General features: G+C 40.7%; 3 protein-coding genes across 9 annotated transcripts; 2 read left to right on the top strand and 1 right to left on the bottom strand.

The window, feature by feature from the left end:
• Positions 1 to 451: 451 nt before the first annotated feature.
• On the top strand, positions 452 to 4,253 carry LOC137277512 (kelch-like protein 12). The gene is made up of 3 exons (XM_067809278.1): positions 452 to 519; positions 1,083 to 2,801; positions 3,247 to 4,253. Exon 2 carries the CDS (start codon positions 1,096 to 1,098, stop codon positions 2,767 to 2,769), a length of 1,674 nt encoding a protein of 557 aa, XP_067665379.1. The 5' UTR covers positions 452 to 519; positions 1,083 to 1,095; the 3' UTR covers positions 2,770 to 2,801; positions 3,247 to 4,253.
• On the top strand, positions 3,248 to 4,048 carry LOC137278719 (kelch-like protein 8). The gene has a single exon (XM_067811234.1). The coding sequence runs from the start codon at positions 3,248 to 3,250 to the stop codon at positions 4,046 to 4,048; it is 801 nt and encodes a 266-aa protein (XP_067667335.1).
• A 520-nt stretch (positions 4,254 to 4,773) lies between the features above and the next one.
• On the bottom strand, positions 4,774 to 26,002 carry LOC137277509 (uncharacterized). Of its 7 annotated transcripts, none has more exons than XM_067809272.1 (5): positions 25,940 to 26,002; positions 11,468 to 11,923; positions 9,603 to 11,035; positions 7,537 to 7,754; positions 4,774 to 7,310 (listed from the first exon to the last, which is right to left on the bottom strand). In XM_067809272.1, the coding sequence occupies exons 2-5, from the start codon at positions 11,883 to 11,885 to the stop codon at positions 7,220 to 7,222; spliced, it is 2,160 nt and encodes a 719-aa protein (XP_067665373.1). In that variant the 5' UTR covers positions 11,886 to 11,923; positions 25,940 to 26,002; the 3' UTR covers positions 4,774 to 7,219. The 7 variants fall into 7 exon arrangements, with proteins under 7 accessions (XP_067665373.1, XP_067665376.1, XP_067665372.1 ...); XM_067809275.1 differs by having other exon boundaries at positions 11,468 to 11,913; positions 25,936 to 25,966; XM_067809271.1 differs by lacking the exon at positions 25,940 to 26,002 and adding an exon at positions 19,982 to 20,053.
• Positions 26,003 to 26,352: the final 350 nt, after the last annotated feature.

Genomic DNA, 26,352 nt, shown 5'->3' on the forward strand with positions numbered 1-26,352 from the left:
AGGAGCATGGATCTGCGCCATTGGGAACCGATGACATGTGTCAACCAAGTCGGCGAGCCTGACCACCCGATCCCGTTAGTCGCCTCTTACAAGTATAGTCGCCTTTTATGGCAAGCATGGGTTGCTGAAGGCCTATTCTGCTCCGTACCTTCACGGGTCTTGGTGTAAATATGTGTGTTACAATTAATCATGTTGACTTAATAGTTTCACAATAGGTATAGGAATTTGCTGAGAGAAGATAACACAGTCGCTTATCAGAGTTATGACGCCCACTTATAACGGTCACTATCATACTGACAAACCGAAGTATTTGGGGCAAATCGTAGTCGGATTTACTAGTCCATTATTAGGCCAGTTTTATCTATGCCTTGATAAACTCTCCCTACTGCTATCAGGTGACAGTGTATTTCGCAACAAGGAGGTTTAACCCAGTTGTGATCTGTACCCGTCTGATCAGTGCATCAGCTCACTGAACGAGAACGTCGGACACGTCGCTGATATATAACACGTGAAGCATAGGTAAGCAACTATACACTTCACTGGTGGGTTTGTATCACGATTGATAGGCCAGGGTTGTTCGGATTACATATCCTGACAATGGATAGGGGGGAGAAGAAATGTTTGTCACACGTAGACGTATGGAGAGTCGAATCCTGTCATCGGCATGACTAGCGATTGCTTTGACCAGAAATTTACATATACGAGTGGATATGTGCCCAAACTGTGACATTTGTATCTGTTCCTACCTACCCATCCTATCCCGTATCAAATACGCGAATTACAAACCAGATCTATTTTCCTTTCAGAAACCTTTGTTAGCATATCCCATCAAGACAAGAGAATATTCACTATATACATGCTCATCCACTAACATTATTACAATACTCAGTTTCTTTTAGCTGAACTGAAAATAGGTCGTTTTCTCGTTTCATTACGATTTCTATATTTTATTTCCCATGCAAATAATTACAACATATATCTAACCAATACTACGCAATATATGAACATACATCTGACCTGCAGACTCGACCATCCGATCCACAGACATAATCCCACTTCAAGTGATTTTTTTTTCGTTCAAGCCAAACCTTCACCATGGCCTATAAACAAGCATTCAAGACAAGGGTCTATGACAAATTACGTGAACAACTGTGGGAAGCTTTAACAAAGAACATTGACTGTGACGTCACAATCAAGGTAGACGATGAAATGTTCCAGTGCCACAAGGTCGTCCTGACAATGATGTCACCTTATTTCGATGCCATGTTTACTTCGGGCTTCCAGGAAACCGATAACAAGGTGATAGAAGTACAAGGCATCACCCCGGATACATTCAGGAATGTGTTGGAACACATTTACCGTAGAAACGCAGCCGTGAATACTTCCAATGTGCTTGATGTGTTGCACGCAAGTTCAATGTTCCTTTTAGAAAGCCTTATTGAGCGTTGTGAAACGTTCCTCATACGCGAGGGTGGCATGAGCAAATTGTGGTTGACACATTGGCGAGTTGCACGAATGTATGACCTGGAGATACTATGGGAAATGACAACCAGGTTCATTAATACAAACTTCAAGAAAATATCCTACACAGACTTGTTTGCAAGCCTGACCGAGGACGAGCTCTGTGAGATTGTTGCCAATGATGAACTGAGAGTGACAAACGAGGTAGATGTTTTGAAGGCTGTTCTACTGTGGGCAATACCTCAAGAAAGTTTCCCAGAAACACATCTGCCACGCTTATTAGCTCATGTCTCCATTAACCAGATTTCTGATGACACTTTCAAATCGAAAATAACCCCTCTATTCGCAAATTTAGGACAGAATACACGGGATATTGTCGAAGAGGTCAAGAAAGAGCAGAATGCCTCCGGAAAACAGATTGTGAGGCACAACGATAAACCCAAAAATGTCCTATTTGGGAATGATGAAATCCGTGGAAGAAAAGTACTGAAGATGTACTCTTTGGATGATCACAAGATGTACGAAGTTCCAGCTCTCCCAGGTATGCACAGTGTGGCTGGAACACCAAGGGGTTTCTCATTTAACGGTAATCTAATGTTCAGTAGTCTTAGCAGTGTCTATAGATTGAATGAACAGACATGGTGCTGGGATGACATGGACATGCCACCAATGCATGTCATCCAGATACTGAGTGTACAACATAAACTGTATGTGTTTGGATTATGTGCAGATGGTATCCAGCTACTGAGGTATGAAGAAGGTGAGGATGCAGGGTGGAAGATGGTTGGGACCAGTGGAGGAGAGATGAGAAACTGTTCAGCAACACTTTTGGGGGACAAGGTCTACTTAATTGGCGAAGATGTTAGCAATTATTCACTAACGAAGAAAGTTTTTATTCTAAATGAATTTAGAACTAATGCAGCTTCATGTCTAGGAGAGTTTCAGCCATCTCAAGGAAGATTCCCTGCATCCATAGCTTCCAAGGACGACAAGATGTTTTATCTGACGTCAGACTTGGAATTCGGAGTGATTAATGAGACAAATTCCCCACAGGCAATCACGCGCTTTCGTCAGGTTGAAGATGCCACTGGCTGCACTCTCAAACAAAACGGGAACGAGTTGATGGTCCTTAAGCATTTTAAATCAAAGACACAGATTTTGGCTTTGGGCTTGAATGAAATGACTCTTCATATACTCCATGAGGTTCCTGCAAGGTTGCTGTATTGTCACTTTGGCAAAGTTAAAACATCTATCATCGACGAATGGTCTTCAGTTACCCAAACGGTTTCAATATCAACAACGGTGTAACGCAGACTCTTGGAGACGCATATTATATGCTGGTAGGGTGACGCCTTCAGATCATCTGTTTGAAAATGTTGTATATACACAATCACGTAGATACCACGTGTTGTTGTTGTTGTTGTTGTTGTTGGTTTTGTTTCGTTTGTATACATATATCAAATGTGCACTGGATTTGGGTACTGAAATGGGGTTTAACTGCTGAGTACTCCTTGCAAGATAGTTTCTCCAAAATTGTTAACGTCTCAGATACGCATCACTTCGAGCCTTCCTCCAACAGGGGCTGCTACGCTGTGATATTGTCGGAATAGTGTTGGAACTGAGTCAACCAAACGCACTCATTCTTGGGTTCACCTATCGCAAAGTGAGGATAGACAATGTATATTCCTGAATCAGTACTTTCAGATTTTGTTGTATCCTGAAAATAATTAGTCGCTGGAATCGTGATAAAATATGTTCTGTAAACAATTAATGTATTTGTTGCAGAATGGAAACATCACACCAAACACGTTTCATGGCAGGTTTAAAGAGGGCACTAGACGAAGGGGTATGCTCCGATCTGACTGTGATAGTTGGTGATGCATCTTTCCCTTGTCACAAGATCATTGTTAAATCCATGTCACCGTATATGAAAGAGCGACTGTCAGCTGCAGATGTTGAAATGACGTTGGAGGATGTGGATGTCGATGCCTTCAGAGACACTCTCAACTTCATGTACACCGGTATCCTTCCTCAGCTTCGAGAAGAGAACATAGCTGCCCTCTTTAGTACCGCGGCGTTGCTAGAAATGAATGATCTCAGGCTTGCAATTGAAGAGGAGTTCGGTCATTGTGACATCATAGATGCACACAATTATTTGTCTTTGCAAGCTTTTGCCAACAAGCATAATTCTTCGTTCATCCAAAGTGAAGTATACAAGTTTATTCTACGTCATTTCGAGTACATATGGAAGAAGGGGGAACTTAATGCCATGAGCTTCAGTCAGATCCATCATTTCTCCCTTTGCAGTGATCTTATTCTTTCAAGTGAGTTTGTGCTGCTGAAAGCTCTCGTTGACTGGATTCTCGCTCAGAGTCAGCTGTCTTGGGACGAGACGAAGCTGCTGATTTCTGTCCCTATGATGCATTTGATTACGGAGGAGAATATCCATGAGATTAGGTGCATGGATCAGGTGGCATCCAATCAGCGTCTGAGTTCTCTACTGCTGGAGACATGGGAACGTGACCACACGACGGATCCTGACGGGTCTCCCGAAGTATCCATCCCAACGTACAAGGACTATCTGTAATTGCCCAGACAGGTTTTACACCGGTATGAACAATATCACGGAGGAGCCAGGCAGCCACTGAGGCAGTAGTGTAGCACATGAATGCACATAACAACAGATCGTGAAATGGACATGTTGGAGATGGATCAGCAAAGTTGAAAAAAGTGTTTGTTTGTATCCCACATTCTATAACGTAGACACTAAATGAAAGCATATTTGATACCAACATAGCTTGTCCATTCGCATAATATTTAACGTTGCACCGTTATGCGGTTTCTAAATTGAAATTCTAAATTGTCTCGGTTCACCCAGCAGAAAATGGGTACCCGGTGGGATTTAATTTGACTATAACCTTTAAGTGCCTAACAGGCAGTTTGGGTTATCCGGGGTAATAATATGCCCACTCTGATCGTTGTTATTATTAAAGGCGGCAGCTGTTCACACAGCTGGGCCGCCATGTTCCCCCTCAAAGAGGAGACAGGAGAAAGGGTATCACAACCATAAAGGTGAAGGAACAAGTTTTATGGATGATCAACTTCCTTATTTTAACAATAGCGACGTTTCGGTATGAATCCATACCGAAACGTCGCTATTGTTAAAATAAGGAAGTTGATCATCCATAAAACTTGTTCCTTCACCTTCAGCTCAGCAACTTCTGAAATGCCTCTAAAACAGTTTATCACAACCATAGTTCAGCGAATCATTCTCTGCGACGTTTCACGAGAGCAAATTAACAAGATCACATCAAACTGATCAAAAATGGTTTTAATCAAGATATTGAAAATTAGTGACGAAAATGTAGTATATTTAAGCATTTCTAATTTTTAATAAACATGATGAATTACTTTTATGACAGAATCATGCAACACCTCTGAGTTTTTATCTCAAAGAAATAATAATGACAAGCATGTACATGAATGTACCAGATCATAATAAAGAAAGCATGTATCAGACGCATCTTGTAACACAGGGGTGACGTGTCTTGTAACACAAGGGTGACGTGTCTTGTAACACAAGGGTGACGTGTCTTGTAACACTAGGGTGACGTGTCTTGTAACACAGGGGTGACGTGTCTTGTAACACAGGGGTGACGTGTCTTGTAACACAAGGGTGACGTGTCTTGTAACACAAGGGTGACGTGTCTTGTAACACTAGGGTGACGTGTCTTGTAACACAAGGGTGACGTGTCTTGTAACACAAGGGTGACGTGTCTTGTAACACTAGGGTGACGTGTCTTGTAACACAAGGGTGACGTGTCTTGTAACACAAGGGTGACGTGTCTTGTAACACAAGGGTGACGTGTCTTGTAACACTAGGGTGACGTGTCTTGTAACACAAGGGTGACGTGTCTTGTAACACAAGGGTGACGTGTCTTGTAACACAAGGGTGACGTGTCTTGTAACACTAGGGTGACGTGTCTTGTAACACAAGGGTGACGTGTCTTGTAACACAAGGGTGACGTGTCTTGTAACACTAGGGTGACGTGTCTTGTAACACAAGGGTGACGTGTCTTGTAACACAAGGGTGACGTGTCTTGTAACACAAGAGTGACGTGTCTTGTAACACAAGGGTGACGTGTCTTGTAACACTAGGGTGACGTGTCTTGTAACACAAGGGTGACGTGTCTTGTAACACAAGGGTGACGTGTCTTGTAACACAAGGGTGACGTGTCTTGTAACACTAGGGTGACGTGTCTTGTAACACAAGGGTGACGTGTCTTGTAACACAAGGGTGACGTGTCTTGTAACACTAGGGTGACGTGTCTTGTAACACTAGGGTGACGTGTCTTGTAACACAAGGGTGACGTGTCTTGTAACACAAGGGTGACGTGTCTTGTAACACAAGGGTGACGTGTCTTGTAACACAGGGGTGACGTGTCTTGTAAAACTATGCTGACGTACCGTGTTGCATGTGGCGTGACGATAATTTCCGCGCTATGGTGCCGATCTACAGTCGTTAAATTCAACGTTTCAGAAATATCAATAAACCACAACTTATGCTATAACTAACAACGCCATATTCACAGTTAGAAACTACAACAGTGGACAACAAGAACACACAACCTGGCTATACAAACATGCACATAAAGTATATATGTAATGCCTCACAACAACGGAATAGTAGTGCTTGTCTTATTTGCACTGCTTCAGTCTAGAGGCCACATCGCCTATAACACACGCGATCACGCGGGTTTAGTTTTACGCCGGGATCAGCAATATCCAACCTATATGGCTGTCAGTACACAATCCAGTGATCAATAGCATGACCATCGATCTACGATCTATGGGTACACAATTCATTCACAACTCGTTGAATACACGTTTTCAAAGTGTCATTTCATAATGCATCTGTATTCATGACCATAAAAGTGAAATTGCCCCGACACGCCTAAACCCAATACAATCTCACACGTTATCAGTGAGTGGGTTTAGATTTACGCCGCTCTCCGCAATGTTCCAGCTATATGGCGCCGGTCTGTAAATAATCCACTGATCAACAACATGAGCATCGATCTGCGCAATTGGGATACGATGACATGTGTCATCTAAGTCAGCAAGCCTGACAACCGATTCCGTTAGTCGCCTCTTACAAGCATGGGCTACGGAAGATCAATTGTACCGTGGATCTTCATTGCCTATGACGCAAGCACTGCACCCTTCAAAAGAGTCCGTAGTGGCGGAAGATCTTTGTATTCATAGCTTTCTATGTCGATAACGTCAGCAACTGATTTGTATTGGTAACGCCGCTCTTCGTGTAGTAACATGTCAGTATCGGATCTGAACTTGACAAACCCGTGGTTGATGTTATGAGTAAAGCTCAATGTAGAATGAGTAAGATAACACACTATCATTAAGCATTAAGCTATAAGACGTGATCAACGATATTGTTCGCCTCATACTACACGCAAGAGTACATTGCAGCCACGTTTCCCAGCTAATTAGTCACTTTGAAATCTGGATTATTTATATATAAAGGGACATTCGGTGTCACTTCCTCAAGTACTGCTGATTGTCATCATTCTGAAACTTTCAGAGTTTGGTTCTTAATCTGACCATGCGTAGATTACTAGGAACGAAGAAGAGCGCGGAAAACTGTGAGTCCCAGTACGTTTTACTGTAGCATGTGATGACCTGTGTTCCTGTGGACATCTGACGGTCTGTCATTCAGAGACAATGGATAGTTAGGAGTCCGCTAAAACGTCGTCTCCTTGGTCTCCGTCACTCCCTTGCTGGCCAGCTCACACCTGACCCGCTCAAGGTAGTCGGGGTCGGGGTAGCCGAATCTAAATACCAATAGAAGCTCACTTTAATACGATATAGACAACAAGCAGCTCCACAAACACCCACTGTTGTATATGAAAGATGTTCACAGAATGTGTTAAATCACTCACCAACATGGTTATATGTAGTTATGGTATATAGTTATAACTGTTTTAAAATATGTAGTATCGACTTTTAGTTAATAGGAATATTATCATTTTAAAGTACCAAGAGACACAATCCGTTTACCTAGTAGGTCCACCTTCCATTTTTGTTTTATGGTGGATGTCGTTCCATGTTACGACATTTTCGTGACCGGTAGTAGCAGATCGACCGATGGTAAAAGTTAACTTCCTGTCAAACGCCTTCCTCAAGAGACGGAGAACATCTCTTCCTTCTCGACAGTCTGGAAGGTACGCCCGTCTCGTCGTTCCTTTGTAGGGCTGTCCTGGATTCGGGTGATCTGCCTGCAAGTTTCCACATGGATCTGGTATTAGTTTTTAAAACAACAGGTTGTAACGATTTATAGATCAACGTCAACATCATCAGATTCCCTCTGAGGTAAATGACATGATATCGGTGAAGTATATGTGAATGGATTACTGATAATTAGCGACATGTTCATGAACGGTTTAAGCTACTGAAGGAAAACCTTCAACCTGCTTCTTCATACAACTATGATAATAAGAATAATTACAAATGTTATATATCGTGTAACAATGTTCCAAATGTTATATATCGGGTAACAATGTTCCAAATGTTATTATAATACATCGTGTAACAATGTTCCAAATGTTATATATCGGGTAACAATGTTCCAAATGTTATTATAATACATCGTGTAACAGTGTTCCAAATGTTATATATCGGGTAACAATGTTCCAAATGTTATATTTCGTCTAACAATGTTCCAAATGTTATACATTGTAATCCTTATAGTAAGTAAACGATCTTGACACAAATGGAGGACAATAGCAAGCGTCGACCAACGAGACTGCTAGATTTGACCATACACCCTTATGCGGCCTTATCGTCCTTGCTATCGTCTGCCATTTCTGTCAAGATCGTTTAGTTGAGGGTCAAACTCGGCTTTCAATCGACTTGTAGAAATAACAATAAAGAACTGGTAGGTGTCATGGGTGGTAACCGATAGGCCAATCACCACGATCATGTTTAGATGAAGTTTCAATCCATTGCATGCCAGGGCCTTTGAAGTGGATACCATAATGTCAACTGGAGTCAGAGTGAGTGAGTGAGTTGAGTTTTACGCCGAACTCAGCAACATTCCAGCTTTTTGGCGGCGGTCAGTAAATAATCGAGTCTGGACCAGACAATCCAGTGGTGAACAACATGAGCATCGATCTGCGCAATTGGGAACCGATGACATGTGTCAACCAAGTCAGCGAACCTGACCACCCGATCCCGTTAGTCGCCTCTTACGACAAGCATAGTCGCCTTTTATGGCATGCATGGGTTACTGAAGGCCTATTCTACCCCGTGACCTTCACGGGTCGGAATGAGTCAGAAAGAGCTACAAGGAGCTTATACAAGAATCAATATAGGGATAAGGAGTCAACACTTCCCTCTCATTTCACATCACATCTCTAAGTACAAGAAATACAGCATTCTGTGTGATCACTATATCTTTGGAACTTTGCTTAAGCCTCTCTCTGAAGCTGGATAACTGGACGCTGAATATTACCATCACTGGTAAACCGTTCTTAATCACTGGTCCCGTATAATATCATGTTTGAATCTGTATTGACACTACAATTGTTCTGCTGTGGTGTTTCATTTGAATTGATTTGTGAACGTATTATATATTAGAATCCAACAATTAATTACTTGACACACCTTTGTCGTTTGTTGGTGTCACACCTCGTACTTTTGCGGATTGATACCCTGCTGACTTATCTACTCGGGAATCGACAGGTAACGCCAGTATCCAAATTCATTGCATTGATCTGCATTATAAAGGCCACTTTTCGCACTACTTCTACCTGTAGTTAGTGTTTGTATCTGACAGGCATGTCGTAATGTTTAGAGACGGCGTCCAGTGAGTGAGTGAGTGAGTTTAGTTTTACCTCGCACTCAGTAATTTTCCAGCTATGTAACATCGGTCTGAAAATAATCGAGCCTGGACCAAACAATCCAGTGATCAACATCATGAGCAAACATTCTTCTCATATGGGATATGTGTCAACCACGTTAGTGAATCTGACCTCCCGATCATGTTAGTCGCCTCTAACGACAAGAATGGGTTACTGAAGACCAATTCTGACCCGCATATTCACGGGTCAGACGGCGATACTTACTCCTTGTATGCCGCCTGGCAGATCGTATGTGATGCTGATGGTTCCACAGGTTTCATAACCCGGCAGGTGCTCCCCGCTGAAGGCCACGTCCATGGTCCCATCCGGCTGGTTCCCCGTTAAGACACCATACACCATGTTACAGCTGGGACACACGGGTTTGAACTTCTTAAAGCTGTCATCTATGCACTCCCTACAGAACACATGACCGCATTTATCCAACCATTTTGGATCTGTGATTGGACAAATACAAATAGGACAGCTTCTGGTCAGACTCATATCAAGAAACTTCACATCGTTGCTACTTTCGTTTTTGTTATTTCCATTAACAAACTGCGTGGTTGTACCATCATTATCCCCACTGTGAGTCCCATTGGTGGCAGACTTTCTCGCCATTTCTTGTCTGGTGGAATTATCCATGTCAATACTGGTCAGTGGACAGGCTGACGGACCCTGGTTGACCCTGCCAGTGTGACGTTGTCTTTCATCAGAACGTGTGTGACCGGCGACAGTTGTCATCATGGTGGTCTTGGTTTGCTGGTTCGGTCGTTGCCGCCTACCATCATCGTCAACTCTAGCCTTTCGATTTCCTTCGTAACTAAGCACACATTTGTCATGTGTGGTGGTCCCCTGTGCCATTGTGGGAGAATCCGGCCTGGATTCACTTGGGACAGTTTGGGATGGGATGTGACTGGAATGTACTTCAGCGACATCCACCGACCTGTGTCCGGATTCACCCACAAAACTGCCATTGTATCTTGGAAACGGTGAAGAATTCATGATCTTGTCTTTCGAGTTCTTGTAATGAGAGTTGCCTTCCCTTGTCTCTTTGGTTCCTTTCTGTCCCATGCTTGTGTCCACCACTTCTGTATGATCATGTACACTGGCTTCATCCTTTTCCCCATCGAAATGCCCGTTGGCATTTTGTGTGTCCCCCTTCCCCGGATATGTGCGGTTACGGCCAGATCCTGGTCTGTCGTCCGTTTGATCCTCTATATGGCTGTTCTCTTGCCAGAGTCTGGCGCGTTTCCCACTCGTGTCCATCGATCGTGGATTTTGATTCATATCTTCATTGGTGATATATGGCCTATCATCAGAATTGTGTGTGTACTTCTCTGTGTATGCCCTTTGGTTCCGGTCTCCATTCTGGTATTTCCCCGTGCGCCTGTCCACAGGTGCCTTTCCATAGCTGCCAAAGTCATCGTCGTCTGTTCTGGAACTTGCACAGCCCAACCTCTTCATAAATGATTTTCGACGTTTTAAGGATTTCTCACGACTCAGAGGACTCCTTTCATATTCACATTGGGAATTAATTATTTCAGCGATGTACGAGTCCATTGTCACTAAGAACACCGTCTCCAGATGCAGATTCTCAAACTTAGCCACGGCTCCAACGGCGGCCTGGGCAGCGTCTTGTGGCGATGCACCACCTCGACCTTACAACCAAAGAAACACACAGCGTGAACGGCAATCTTCGAACCAGACACAAGTAGTCAGATATCTAATACTTCTCGAGTGTTCATGTACATTAACTGCCATAAGTAAACGTTGAACCTCATGCATATTACTTCACGGCATAACATCACTGGCTATGCACGTGTAATATAGGATCATTATCATGAGAAATCTGCTATTTACTTAATCTGTATTGACACTACAATTGTTCTGCTGTGGTGTTTCATTTGAATTGATTTGTGAACGTATTATATATTAGAATCCAACAATTAATTACTTGACACACCTTGACTTAATCAAGGACTGATACAGGTCTATGCTTCTGCACACGACAGACAAAGACAGTGATGGAGTGTGATATCTACGTCTACGTACATTATTCAATTCTACTTACATGAGTACGCATTTCTCACCTGTACCAAGAAGAGGAATGGCCAACACCTTTACGTCATACTTCTCTGCCTTCTTCATTATTGTTTTGTATAACTTTCCTGTCTTCTTCACCCATCTGTTGGTACGTTCCGGACGTTTGATGACAGCATGAAAGACATAACTGAATGGCCACGACGCGGTTAGTGTCGTGGTGTGGACAGACCATGACTTAAAATATCTAGCGTTCCTCTTCAGTTCTTCTCTTTTTTCGGCAAATTCAGTCGAATGTGCTTTCAAAGCCTTTGTAATACAACTCTCGTGTTTAAACTCGTTCCCCTCCCCTGTCACAACGCCAGTCGCGCGAGACAACGTCGTGATGTCCCCGACATAAGTGATCACCTCAATCCCACGAGCCATCTTAAAGGCTTTCCCCATGGGCGGTGGACTAGCACCTGCCATTCTTCTTCTTCTTCTTCTTCTTCTTCTTCTTCTTCAGCCTGTAACATATCACCACAATTAATTTTAGTCACTTTCAGTCTCAAAGATTTAATACCTTCAATATTTTGTACAGTTTTCATTCACATACATGTACATTCAAGCATTGATCTCACCCATACCAACCTCAGAAACTCGGTAAACCGTCGGTCTTATCAAGTCACATTTAATTTGGTTTCAAGTACCTGCCAGTCTGTCTATCAAAAAAGTGAAGGAGATTGGGTACAAGTTTGGGGGACACATTCTCAGATGGGTACACAATTCATTCACAACTCGTTGAATACAACACGTTTTCAAAGTGTCATTTTATACTGAATCTGTATTCATGACCATAAAAATGAAATTACTGCGACACGCCTAAACCGAAAACAACCTCACACGTTATCAGTGAGTGAGTTTAGTTTTACGTCGCACTCTGCAGTATTCCAGCTATATGACGGCGGTCTGTAAATAATAGAGTCTGGACCAGACAATCCAGTGATCAACAGCATCAGCATCTATCTGCACAATTGGGAAACGATGACGCGTCAACCAAGTCAGCTAGCCTGACCAACCGATACCGTTTGTCGCCTCTTACAACATGCATATATAGTCGCCTTTCATGGGTTGCTGAAGGCCTATTCTACTCACGACCTATACGGGTATACACGTTATCAGAATTATGTGAGTCTGGGGGTAATTTGAACAAATAGCAATACAGCACTGCAGTTAACCTCAACACAATGGCACATATTTAACCATTTAAGATCTCAGAAACGGTAGACAGTTTAAAAAATGATTACTCATATATTTAGTTCTGTATGACAAGCGTTAAGACAAATATCACACATTTATCTGCAACAATAAGTGCCTTAATGTACAGAGAGTGAATGAATGTGGTTTTACACTGCTTTTAAGAGTACACACACTTTGTACCCATCTGGGGGAATCGAACCCTGATCACTCTACGAGGCGGGGGAACACGTAAACCACAAAGCTCCCTCACCGTCCCTATTAATGTAGATCGTGTTTGCAATATACAATATACTGAATCCTCTAATGCTCAAATCTGCAAGAAAAGATATTATTTCTTATACCATATTTTCTTTCCAATTTCAAAATATGCAGTGTATTATTTCATTACAATTTAAAACTAAATGTTTGAATGGTAGTTATAAAAAACCGCTCCAGTGGAGTTTAAATGCAATTGTCACGGAAAGACCAGATTTTCAACAAAAACATAACACGAAACATAACAGTTCGGCCAAACTAAAATCGTATTCAACAGCATTCCGTTTTTCATGAAAACGACCGGGTAGTGTAAACGAAATTTAGACAACGACCGGGGACATCATTAATTTTACCTGGCCAGAATACACACCATAGCAGCCAAACTGCAGTCACGGATGAACTCTCCACAGCCTTATTGAATATTCAGGGGAGATAACTTTGTGTATACTTAGTGTCATGAAACGAAAGCGAAAGTAGATCGATCAATGATGGGCATGTCATTTCAAATTTCCGAGTATCTTATACATTGCTTCATCGCGAATAATCCATGCACCACTAGCGATCACGGATAACTACACATAATATATATGATATATTAATACCTACAGCTGAACAATAAACCACACCTTATCCTGATACAATCTATTCGTTCGCCGGATTGTCAAATGCACTGCAGAAGAACACCATTCTGCGACAACATAACAAATAACATCACATCCTGCAGTGAACTGCCAGTTCGCCATCACGGAGCACAGACATGATGTTGACAAACAGACCCCCTCTTCCTTGTTCGAAGAGTAACTGAGCTCGAAGTGTCTGACTGCCCTGTCTGTCTAACATGGCAGGTAAACTACACAGAATATTTTCACAGTCCATACAGTCAGTAGCCTACAGAAACATCCTTTCACTACCCGCTTGCCAATTCTTCAATACTCACCCTTGATATACACACCAGGACCGCAGTCTTGACTAACTGATTTCAAACCGAAACTAGGAAAGTGTGCCACGACAGGACGAGTTCAAGTTAGAGTGACCTCATAGCTGGGTGTTTTCTATTACAAAGGACCCCCTGATAGTGATACATGACATCAGTGACGTAATAACAGCGAAGATATAACGCTCGATAACTTCGACCTGGGGGCCATTATAACAACATTCTGATTACACATTCAATTTACATGAGTATTTAATCTGCACCAGTTAGAGATGCCAAAATGTTAAAATGAAATTACATTAATTTCCCGAATTCACGAATATGTTTCACACTTTAGATAGTTCTACGTTACATATTTTACCACATACTCAGATCTGATATCAACATGTCTACATCTCAACATCCCAGGCGATTAACTGGACATTGAAATAGGAATAAATGTATATTCTCCAAAATTTATCTAGGGAATTGCCCTGCGTTGTGGTGAGCAAAAGGTCGGTATTTGTCGCTCAGCACATCCTACCCATGGCTGGTGACGCCATACCTACTACTGGCCAAAATGCAGACACTACATGTCGTCTGCACTGAACGAACATGGATTCGCTGCGTTCTTGTGTAGTCGTAAGGGAGGTAACTCCAACTGACCTCGCCTCAAGCGAGCTTTCGTGTACGTTCGGTACAAACCGATTACGGAATTCTACGAATGGTGGCGAATGCAGGGCACGGTGAACTTGTTTGGTCCGTGTTTTAAACAATATATTCGCTGGCCGAAACATTTCTTACCTTTTACCCGTATGTAAATATCATGGGCCACGATGATTTTATAGCACAAATAACATATGTCAACAGCGGGTATTTCAAGTATTTCGATACATAAAATTGTCTTTCTTCATCAGATGTTTACATGGGATACATACAAATTTTAAGAGGTATGTTTTCGTATCTCAGTTGTTTGCATTTGTAATGCATTTGCATTTGTGTTTGCATCGGTTGGTCAGGCTAGCAACAGTGACAGCTACTAAATAATTAAAGAAGGCATTTCATTCAACAAACAGATGTCGTCATTATACACGCATATTTGCTGCGAATGTATGTGTCATTCAGCCATATATATCATTCCAAACTGCAGCAGCAATGAGATAACTGTTTCCGGCTCCTTGGCAGACAAGAGAGGTAACTCATCAGTTCCATACAGGCTTACTTAGAGGACCATGACTGACCCCCATGTACTGAATATGTGACGCCGGTTGTTGTGTTTATGAATGCAACAGGATGCTCACATGGAACGAAAAGCAAACAGAAACAGGCATGTTTCTGCTGCGCTGGGGGCGGTGGGGTAGCCTTGTGGTTAGATAAGATGAGATACGATAACACTTTAATATCCCAAGGGAAATTTACTTACAGCAAACCAGATCACAGAATACATGGTTACGATAGCGAATAACAGGAATCTAAAAAATAAGTTAGTTTATTCATTAAAGCATAGACAACATATTTATACAGTTAACACATGTACATTATGCATTGGAAACGTAAGTAAAATTGAGAATCACTAAGAATGTGGGAAAATATTTTAATATAAATCATTAACACATTCGTTGTCTCGTGCTCGTTGGTACGAAGGACTGTCGAGCGCGGTTCGATCTCAGCAGCGGCAAACGGATACGTCATCCCGAAGGCAAAAGGTTGTACTAGGAAGTTAGGCAATGACTAGGATCTTTGATCATTTTGATTACCTTTTTGAGTGTTTGCCGTTCAAAAATTGAGCTGAGACTTTCAAAAGTTACACCAGAAATGTTACTAGCAGTATTTACAACTTTGATCAACTTATATTTAGTCCGCACCGACAGATTTCTATACCAGCCAGCAAGGTTAGTAACTAATGTACTTTGGATAAAATTCTGGTAAACAATTGTCAAAATGGTTTTATCAATTTCAATTCTTTTAGCTGACACAAGCAGTATGGTCTCTGTTGGCCCTTTTTGTAGATGTGCTCAGTATTTTCTGTAAAAGATCATTTAGAGTCAATTATTGCACCAAGATAATTATCTGCAATTTCGATTTTCTAAATGTGTAAATTATATGGATGAGAGTCGGTATAGCGTCGTCTGTGTCACACCTGTAGGCAAAACTGAAAAGGGCCCAAAAGGTGTTCAACCTTGCTCAATACAAGCTTTCTAATAATTCGGTCCAAACATTTCATTTGGAGTAATGTTAATGCGACCGGGCGGTAATCACTGTAAACTGATGGATTTTCAGTTTTGTAAATAGGGATAATATTTGAGGTCTTCCAAAGTATAGGAATTTTGCATAGGGAGATGAAAGGGCACAATCTTTGAGAAGAAACCCTGTTGACTTGTCAGGACCAGACGATTTTCTTACTCTGTGATGCTTAAAAGAGAGTAAAACATGTTCTAATATAGATATATCCTCAGACGGAGGTAGTTACATACAGACATTTTCAGTTTCGCTGTTAAAATCGTAACAATCAAATCGAGCATAAAACGTATTCAGTTCGTTGACATCTGATCAACTGATTGTTTTGTGTGGTCCCGATAATAAATTTAAGTCCATTCCAAGCTGATCTTAACTTGTTATCAGAAAATCGTTGTTCAATTCTATTCTTGTAAGCTTATCTGCATTTAGCCGTTTGTATTATAATGCCCTTTTTGCTCATTTTTCACTTTCTGTATGTCTCACAAAATGCACGATATTTGTCGTTCAGCACTGACTTAAAGTCCTTTGTTGTCTTTGGTTTATATTATTGGGAAACACTTTGGTTGTTGTTGTTGGTATAACTGAGTCCACACAATGGGTTATACAATCTGTGACCACAGCTGTCAGTCCATCAAGTGTATCACAGGTCTGGTGAAACATGTTCCAATTAGTACAACCTTTAAGTGAGTCTAGGGAGTCTTTAGTCCATGATTTTTTTAAACTGGTTTCTCTGTCTTTAATTTCTGTTTGTAACATGGCATTAAATGAACAACACTGTGGTCAGATGTCCCAAGTTGTGGTTTGGTACGCGATTTAAAAGCATCGTTAACATTTCTCTAATCGTATTGTTCCACGTGGAGCAGTCCACACATTGATAAAGATTAATAGGTAAAACATCACCGAGTAAAAAATGAGGGGATCCAGGAGACTGAAACTGAAATTTGCCATGAACAGCACGGATATAGACCGAACGCTTTCTTGGTGTTTGCTAAGGGGGCACGTATGCAACAGACACAAAAATTGTCCAAATTCCCTTTGAAGATAAAATGGCCTTAAAGACAGTGTTAAAATCTCAGTGTCCTGTGCGCACATAGCATCACGTGCAACATAATTTTTACACCATCTTTTGTTAATATATATAAACACAAACGCCACAACCAGTTGATTTCCCTATAGCTTCCAAATCTGTCCACACGAATCGGTTTGCCAAATCCTGATACAGCTAGATGGCCATTGTCCATGGATGCATTAAGCCATGTCTCGGTGAAGCAACGTAAGCAACTCTCTCTAAACTCAAACATAAACTTGGCGCTGGCTTCCAGTTCAGTAAGTTGTTTGCGGAGTGATCGAATATTGGACAGCAACAATTTAGGTAAGGGAGATCTGGACCCAAATTATTCTCCAAACGTTCGTAGCCCTAAGAATTCGTAACTTTGATCGTAGCCAATGTGTTAAGAATGGGCTTAAGAAGTTCATAAGGTTACGAACGTTTTGAGTATAGCCTGGAAGTTTTTTGCGATTACGAACTTTTACGTTTAAGTCCTCTTTTGCGTTTCTTTGGCAATATACCCTTTGGCAATATACCCTTTGGCAATATACCATTTGGCAATATACCCTCTGCACAATCTGGTGGCATATTCATGATCAAGTTTCCGACGTCTGTGAAGTCACGGGGTTGCAGAAGATCTGCACGCTCATGAAATGGATGTCACAGTGAACAATGTCCAGTTGTCCGAATAGAAGAACAGTAGCGATGAAGCCATATAACAGATAAAACTTGCTTATTGTCTCATGTTTGAAGATACTGTTCGCCAACTTCAGTGTTATACATTGAAACACTCATATGACAATAGAAATACAAATATTCGACAAAATTATGCGAGAGCTGTGTGTGCTGCGTTCGTTCTTGATATCACAGAACCGGGTTCGATTCCCACATGGGTACAGTGTGTGAAGCCCACTCCTATATATTCCAACTATATGGCGGTGATCTGTAAATATTCCAGTGATCAAAAGTATGACCATCGATCTGTGTAATTGGGAACCGATGACATGTGTCAAACAAGTCAGCGAACCTGACCACCCGAAGGCCTATTCTACCCCAGACCTACACGGGCCCACACGTTATCAGAATTATGTAGGTCTGGGGGTAGTTTGTACAAACAGGGAGCCTATACAGAGGGGAGAAGAAACTCCTCGAAAAGCCGCTGAACGTATGTCTCGGGTCGTTACGTAACCAGTGTAGCTAATTTGGTGGCAGCGTAGTATTTAAGTTTGAGCCCGGTTTCTTTTCAAAAACTGATTAAATTCGCTGAGTGTAGTAACAACTGAAATCCTACATGTAGAATAAGATAAATATCGGTATTAGTGTCCGTACTAGGACAGTAGATTTGTAGTCGGTCGGTATGTTATAGCTCAATGGCTTCTATTCTCGATTCACCGCGAAGGTAGACTAAATTGTGCCGATAAAAACATCTTTCACGCATTCGTTTAATGTTTAGAAGGAAAGCATACCTTTAGTTGAAAGGTATTTGCAAGTAATAGTGACAGTTTTACGACTTAAAAAATGTTCGTGTGTAATTGAGGTGTGTGAAAACTATGACATTTCGCCGATCTGCCATTGAATTGCTACACGCATTTGTTTGAGTGTTTTTCGTTATTTCTTCAAAATCATCTTTCACATACACCTGTAATTCATTAGAAGGGAATATACTATCAGGTGAAATGTGTTTGCAAGTAATAGTTCTAAGAAAGAATGTTAGGTGTATTTGAGGTGTATGAAAAATATCACATATCGCCGATCTGTTCTGATCATTGAAATACCACACGCCGTTGTTTGAGGGTTTCTAGTTATTACTTCAAAAACATCTTTCACATACACCTTTAATTCTTATGAGGGGAATATACTATCAGGTGAAATGTGTTTGCAAGTGATAGTGATAGTTTCATAATCTAAAACAAAATGTTAGGGTGTATTTGAGGTGTGTGAAAAATACGACTTATTGCCGATCTGATCTGATTCGCCATTGATGCTGGAACGTTATAGTTCCATAACGTCTTTCTTTCTTTTTGATCTTATTATTTGACAAAACTTATTATTTATTATTTATTATTTAAAACAAAATTTATTACAAAACTGGAGAGGTGTTTTAGAACGCTTTGTGACAGTTTGACACTTTATTTTTTAGGGCAATGTGATAGTGTCACTTAACATTTTGTTAATGTCCATTCCATTCCCCACATGCAAAAAGATATCCGAGTCAATTATTCATGTACACAAAAATTCGAAAACATGTTTTTAAAAGGACAGCTGATGTTAACACGTGTTCTCGCGATACTTTTGCGTTCTTTGACATGTTTTGGGAGGGAAAGTCGCGGTGTATCATTTATTCTTTCATTCATTCACATATGTACTTCTTTCTTTTATTCTTTTTCTTTATTTCGTTCATTCATTCACATAATTCTTGCTCTTAATTCTTATTATAATTCATTCATTTTACAATTTCGACTGAATAAACAATAAACTGGCTGAATTTCTGTTAAACCAGGGATAATCTACAACGTATATACTCTATATAGTCTCCCTGGTTGAACACAACTGAAGTTGCACTGGGAACCAGCCAAGTAACTGTGTGCGGTGGAGCATGACGAGGCACACGTCAGTTAGTACAAATGGTAAAGAATGCAAGCGAGTGACCTATCCCTGCTGTAGAGTATCCTTCCCATCACTGAGCAAAGACATGTTGCTGACATGTTGCCCCCTCTTCCTGGTTCGAAGAGTAACTGTGCTCTAGTGGTCTGACTACCCTGTCTGTCTACCATGGCAGGTAAACTACACAGAATATTTTCACAGTCCATACAGTCAGTAGCCTACTGAAACATCCTTTTACTACCCGTTTGCCAAGTCTTCAGTACTCACCCTCGATATACACAACAGGACCGCAGTCTAAGAGGGACCTCGTAGCTGGGTGTTCTCTATGACAAAAGATCCCCTGATAGTGATATATGACAGCAGTGACGTAATAATAGATAAGACATAACGCACGATAACTTCGACCTGGGGCCATTATAACAACATTGTGATTACACATTCATTGTACACGACTGTTTAATCAGCATTAATCAGAATTGCCAAAGTGTTAATATGAAATTACATTAATTTCCCGAATTCATGAATATGTTTCATACTTTAGATAGTTCTACGTTATATATTTTACCACATACTCAGATCTGATATCAACATGTCTAAATCTGCACATTCCGAGCGATTACTGGACTTTGAAATAGGAATAAATGTATATTCTCCAAATTTATCTAGGCAATTGCCCCTGCGCTGAGGTGGGAGATACGTCAACACATTCTATCCAAGGCTGGTGACACCATACTACAGTCAGTTTGAGTCAGAAACGGACCGGGAAATTGCAAATGTCATTATCGTACAAAATTGCCACATAAAAATATAGCACACGTTTATCATTTACAAATACCCAACAGCTTTCTGATATTTGAACATTTTCCAGACACCAGCAATATCATGGGGTGAAACACCAGAAATGCATTCATATAGGGAATCGAAACTGGGTCTTTGACGTGATCGCATGAAGCTCTTGGCTACCCCAACGACCCGATGGTATATGAACCCACGAGTAGCAACTAGCCGTCTGAACCGATCCGTTCACCCAAACTGACCCGGATCATGAAGTACAGTTTCCTTACTGACTTATGCCCAAGTCAGTTCATTGAACAATGAGCGAAGGAAATAATAACTCTTCATCCAAAAACGCAAACACGGAAAATACGTCTTCGATTCCAGCCCAGTCATATCTCTAAAGATAATGCCTATACTTTCTAGAGGCAAAACATGTAATGTTAAATATATTTTGAAACATATTTTAAGTCCCCACTCTCTTCAGAGTAAAGCATTAATGTTTATGTCATTGCATTTCTCTGTGAACATTAACTCATTACAGCGTGCTTATGTGACGCGCACTTCTGAATTAAACGGGCGAGTCGTCTAGTGGTTAAAGAACGAATAAACTCAATTTCTGGTACTCTTTTTACCACTGTATATGAAAGACTTCTGGTTAGTCATAAACGAAACACCATTTCTTTCTTTTTTTAAAAAGAGGTTAATTAATACCAAGCGCTTAAAAGTTGCTAAAAAGCCGTCTGCTTCTCTCTCGCCCGCAAACGAAACCACAGACAGGTTACGTAACTCTGTCGCCAGAGCCCTGCAATGACGTCACAAAAGGAACGATTTTCAGTTAGTTGTATAGAAAATGTGTAGGAAGCTCGTCATTTTGCTGATTTCTCGACGTCACCAAAGACATGCCGAATTGTTGTGTTGCCGTTAATTGCTCCTTAGGTTCGAGTGATGGTTTCACTATGCACAGATTTCCACCGGACCCCGTAGTTTGTGCTTAAACTGGTTGTTTGTATGTGCGAAGCGAGCGTAGTGGAAGCCTGTGGTATACACTAAATCAGATGGTTCACTCCCTACCACGCTTCCAGGATAGAAAATGGAGTTCAAGTTTCATCGAGTTTATAAAATCAAGACGGCTTACTACACATTGCTGACCAGAAGGATTTTGCATGAATATGATGCTTTCTTCCTCGGAAGCGAGGTTGTGGTCCAAGTGACAAGATTATCGTAAGTAATATTATATCGACCACCGCCTCGATTCCAAGAGTGAAATTGTCATGTTATAAGCAATGTTATGTAAAATCCTAATGTCCATCAATAAAATACATATTTTACTACCAGTAGAAAGTAATTTTGATTTTGTAAGTCGGTGAAAACAAACTTAAATAGCATTCATCATCAGACAGGGCTCTGCCATTTTTGAAAATCGTGAAGTCACAGACTAAAAAGTAATTTTGATTTTATAAGTCGGTGAAAACAAACTTAAATAGCATTCATCATCAGACAGGGCACTGCCATTTTTGAAAATTGTGAAGTCACAGACTAAAATTCATTTGAATTAATGAGATTACGGTTTGTTTTCATCAAGTTAGAAAATCAAAACTACTTTCTACTAGTAGTTAGATATGTACACGTATTCGAATCATGACCAAAAGGAGTTTGCATGACACATCCTGTAACATAACATAACCGAGGTGGGGGTCGAAGTGAAAATACGGCGCGATAAATTTCTTCACTTGCTAAATTTACTTGGTTTGTAAACGTTTACTCACCAGTATGTAGAAACTTGTCAATATACGTCTTTATATTTGGTGTCATAATCCTAATTACAATGTACTTTATAATCATACTTGCATGCATTTTGAAACTTAATAAAAAGAAGCGATCTGCGAATGTATTACAGGAATATAATATATAGACATTTCATAGTTTGCCTGTATCATGTATATGAATCGTAACTCGCACGCACGCCCTAGTGTATGTCGTCTGTATCATTACACTTCACGACGAAAACAATGATTCTGTTGAAAGTTAGGACAACGTAATAAAAATATTAAAATTAAAACAAATTAAAGTTACAGGAACGTCAAACTATTACCTTGTTTGAGGAAAGTATCCATCAACATCCACAAAAATGTGACATATGATTCATCTGCAGATTTCCCAAGTGATGTGTCTTTTAATAGTCTAATATACGAAAACGTGATGTATCGTTTCAGTTTTTTCACATTGCTGTATAGTCTCATTGGTCACCCAAGATAGCTCACCTGGCAACTCACTGCATGATGTGCGTCATTCTTATAAAAAGGTGATTTAGTTAGCTAATAATGAGCAATCAATCAATGTATTGGCGGTTAATCCTTTGAAAGAAGGGTATTGTTTTTACATAGACACAGACATGACAGAGTATAGATTAGTAAACGTACATATTTACTATACGCATTATCTCGTGCTTTACCTGTCGCGTGTCCGGTCGTGAGTTACCTGTTCCGTGACGTAGGCATCTTCCTACTTGTCACTTCATGTCACGTCACGGCCGAGGTTAGTTGTTACACCCCTCGGTCATACATCATATTCCCCTGATGTATATATAGTCTTTACAGAATAAACGGCTTTTACACCACTTCGCCTGAGTCCACTTATCAGCGACCAGGACCCGCAACACATATAAATGTAGATGTGATATTGAAAATCACTGGAAGCGGTTACTTTTAGAAATGAACTGGTGTAATGGGTTGAGAATGTCACTACTTGTTGAGTTATTTATTCAATTTATTTTTACCGTATAAAGCAGTTTGCATATCGTATGCTTGAATATAAAAATACATGTTAAAAGGTTGTGAAAAATGTCTTCGTTATAATGACTACTTGAACACTTGGATGTGTCTGATTTATATCGATTATATCTGCTTGTGTTTACATCACTGCAACGGAGCTTGTGGCGATAATGGATGATTTGACAAAATGATTTGATAACCCCCAAATTTAAATCAAAGTAATTGTGACTTTCTCTTGTTGTGTTTATCGTGGTTTTAAATTGATTCAGGGAAATAGTGTTACCAGTTCCAGCGGGCAATGAATTCCACCACACAATCACGCTCGGTAGACAAATGATTGAGAATATATTTACAGTTAATAGTTTGAATGTAAGTTGGGGGGATAATGTCAATTTTAAAAAGAAACAGCATGTTCTATGGAGTGTGTGTGTATGTGTATGTATGTGTGTGTGTGTGTGTGTGTGTGTGTGTGTGTGTGTGTGTGAGCTGTGAACTCCCGTGTCTATGTGTCAGCTCTGTGTCTTTTTCATGTGTATCTGTCAGGTAATCTGTGTGTCTCTGTGTCAGCTACTGCATTTGTGTCAGTGTGTGTCTCTGTGCGTTAGTGTGTCAGTGTGTGTGTGTCACTATGTCAGCTAATCTGTGTGTGTCTCTGTGTCAGCTACTGTATTTGTGTCAGTGTGTGTGTCAGGATGTCTGTACATCAGTGTGAGTGTCTGTGTGTCAATGTCTGTCTCAGTGTGTGAGCGTCTGTGTGTCAGTGTGCCAGAAACCTATGGGTGTTGGTTCCCGGTTCGCCATGATTGTTTGTCCAAGTCACTAATCACCCTGCCTGTGCTGGGTAAACATAAAAGACCTGCGCCGAGTTTCCTCCCACAATGCACTGATACATAGTGGCATAACTGCAATCCTGGTCAAAGGGGCGTTAAACTCAACTAGTTCATTCCTGTCAAAGGTCGAATAGTGACCGTCCCCTCAGACCCAAATCACGAGACAAGAAAGACTGACAATAGAAAATAATGGCTAATATACAGATGTTTATCTAAGCATCATAACGTTTACAGTTGTCAGGGAATACATAGTAGTAGTAGTAGTAGCAGCAGTCTGGACCAGACAATCCAGTGATCAACAGCATCAGCATCTATCTGCACTACTGCGAACCGATGACGCGTCAACCAAGTCAGCTAGCCTGACCAACCGATACCGTCAGTTGCCTCTTACAACATGCATATATAGTCGCCTTTCATGGGTTGCTGAAGGCCTACCCTGGACCTATATGGGTCCACACGTTATCAGAATTATGTGAGTCTGGAGGTAGTTTGAACAAGTAGCGATACAGCACTGCAGTTAACCTCAACACAATGGCACATATTTAACCATTTAAGATCTCAGAAACTGTAGACAGTTTAAAAAATGATTACTCATATATTTAGTTCTGTATGACAAGCGTTAAGACAAATATCAAACATTTATCTGCAACAATAAGTGCCTTAATGTACAGAGGGTGAATGAATGTGGCTTTACACCGCTTTTAAGAGTACACACACTTTGTACCCATCTGGGGGAATCGAACCCGGGTCACTCTACAAGGCGAGAGAACACGTAAACCACAAAGCTCCCTCACCGTCCCTATTAATGTAGATCATGTTTACAATATACAATATACTCAGTCCTTTAGTGTTCAAATCTGCAAGAAAGGATATTATTTTCTTATACCATATTTTCTTTCTTATTTTCGATTGTTTCATAATTCTCTGCACAAACGCCATCAAATTACGGACAACAAACCAAAGTTAAGCTTCAACTTGTATTTTTGCAGAATACAAGTTGCACTTTGAGTGAATGTAACAGCGTCACAGCACATTATCAACCAAAATGACTGAGCTTCATTTTAGGAACCATGGCGGTCATATTGAAACAGTGATTCAAACCCCTACTACAAATTCAACATCCATCATTGGGAGAGAAAGCAACGTGATGTTTCACCTTCAATAGTTCAGTGTCCCCTAAAGAGATTATGTTTACGGTGAAAGGAAAAGCATTTAGGGACAACTAATGCTCCTGGTCCAATGTTAGAGTTAAGAGTTATTTACCTGGCCAGAATACACACCATAGCAGCCAAACTGCAGTCACGGCTGAACTCTCCACAGCCTTATTGAATATTCAGGGGAGATAACTTTGTTTATACTTAGTGTCAGGAAACGAAAGCGAAAGTAGATCGATCAATGATGGGCATGTCATTTCAAACTTCCGAGTATCTTATACATTGCTTCATCGCGAATAATCCATGCACCACTAGCGATCACGGATAACTACACATAATATATATATATGATATATTAATAACTACAGCTGAACAATAAACCACACCTTATCCTGACACAATCTATTCGCTCACCGGATTGTGAAATGCACTGCAGAAGAACACCATTCTACGACAACATAACAAATAACATCATATCCTGCAGTGAACTGCCAGTTCGCCATCACGGAGCTGATCTTGCTGACAAACAGACCCCCTCTTCCTGGTTCGAAGAGTAACTGTGCTCTAGTGGTCTGACTACCCTGTCTGTCTACCATGGCAGGTAAACTACACAGAATATTTTCACAGTCCATACAGTCAGTAGCCTACAGAAACATCCTTTTACTACCCGTTTGCCAAGTCTTCAGTACTCACCCTCGATATTCACAACAGGACCGCAGTCTAAGAGGGACCTCGTAGCTGGGTGTTCTCTATGACAAAAGATCCCCTGATAGTGATATATGACAGCAGTGACGTAATGATAGATAAGATATAACGCACGATAACTTCGACCTGGGGCCATTATAACAACATTGTGATTACACATTCATTCTACACGACTATTTAATCTGCACTAATTAGTATTGCCAAAATGTTAATATGAAATTACATTAATTTCCCGAATTCATGAATATGTTTCATACTTTAGATAGTTCTACGTTATATATTTTACCACATACTCAGATCTGATATCAACAGTCTAAATCTGCACATTCCGTGCGATTACTGGACTTTGAAATAGGAATAAATGTATATTCTCCAAATTTATCTAGGGAATTACCGTGCGC

The sequence above is a fragment of the Haliotis asinina genome, chromosome 3, assembly GCF_037392515.1.
Source record: "Haliotis asinina isolate JCU_RB_2024 chromosome 3, JCU_Hal_asi_v2, whole genome shotgun sequence".
NCBI lineage: Eukaryota > Metazoa > Mollusca > Gastropoda > Lepetellida > Haliotidae > Haliotis > Haliotis asinina.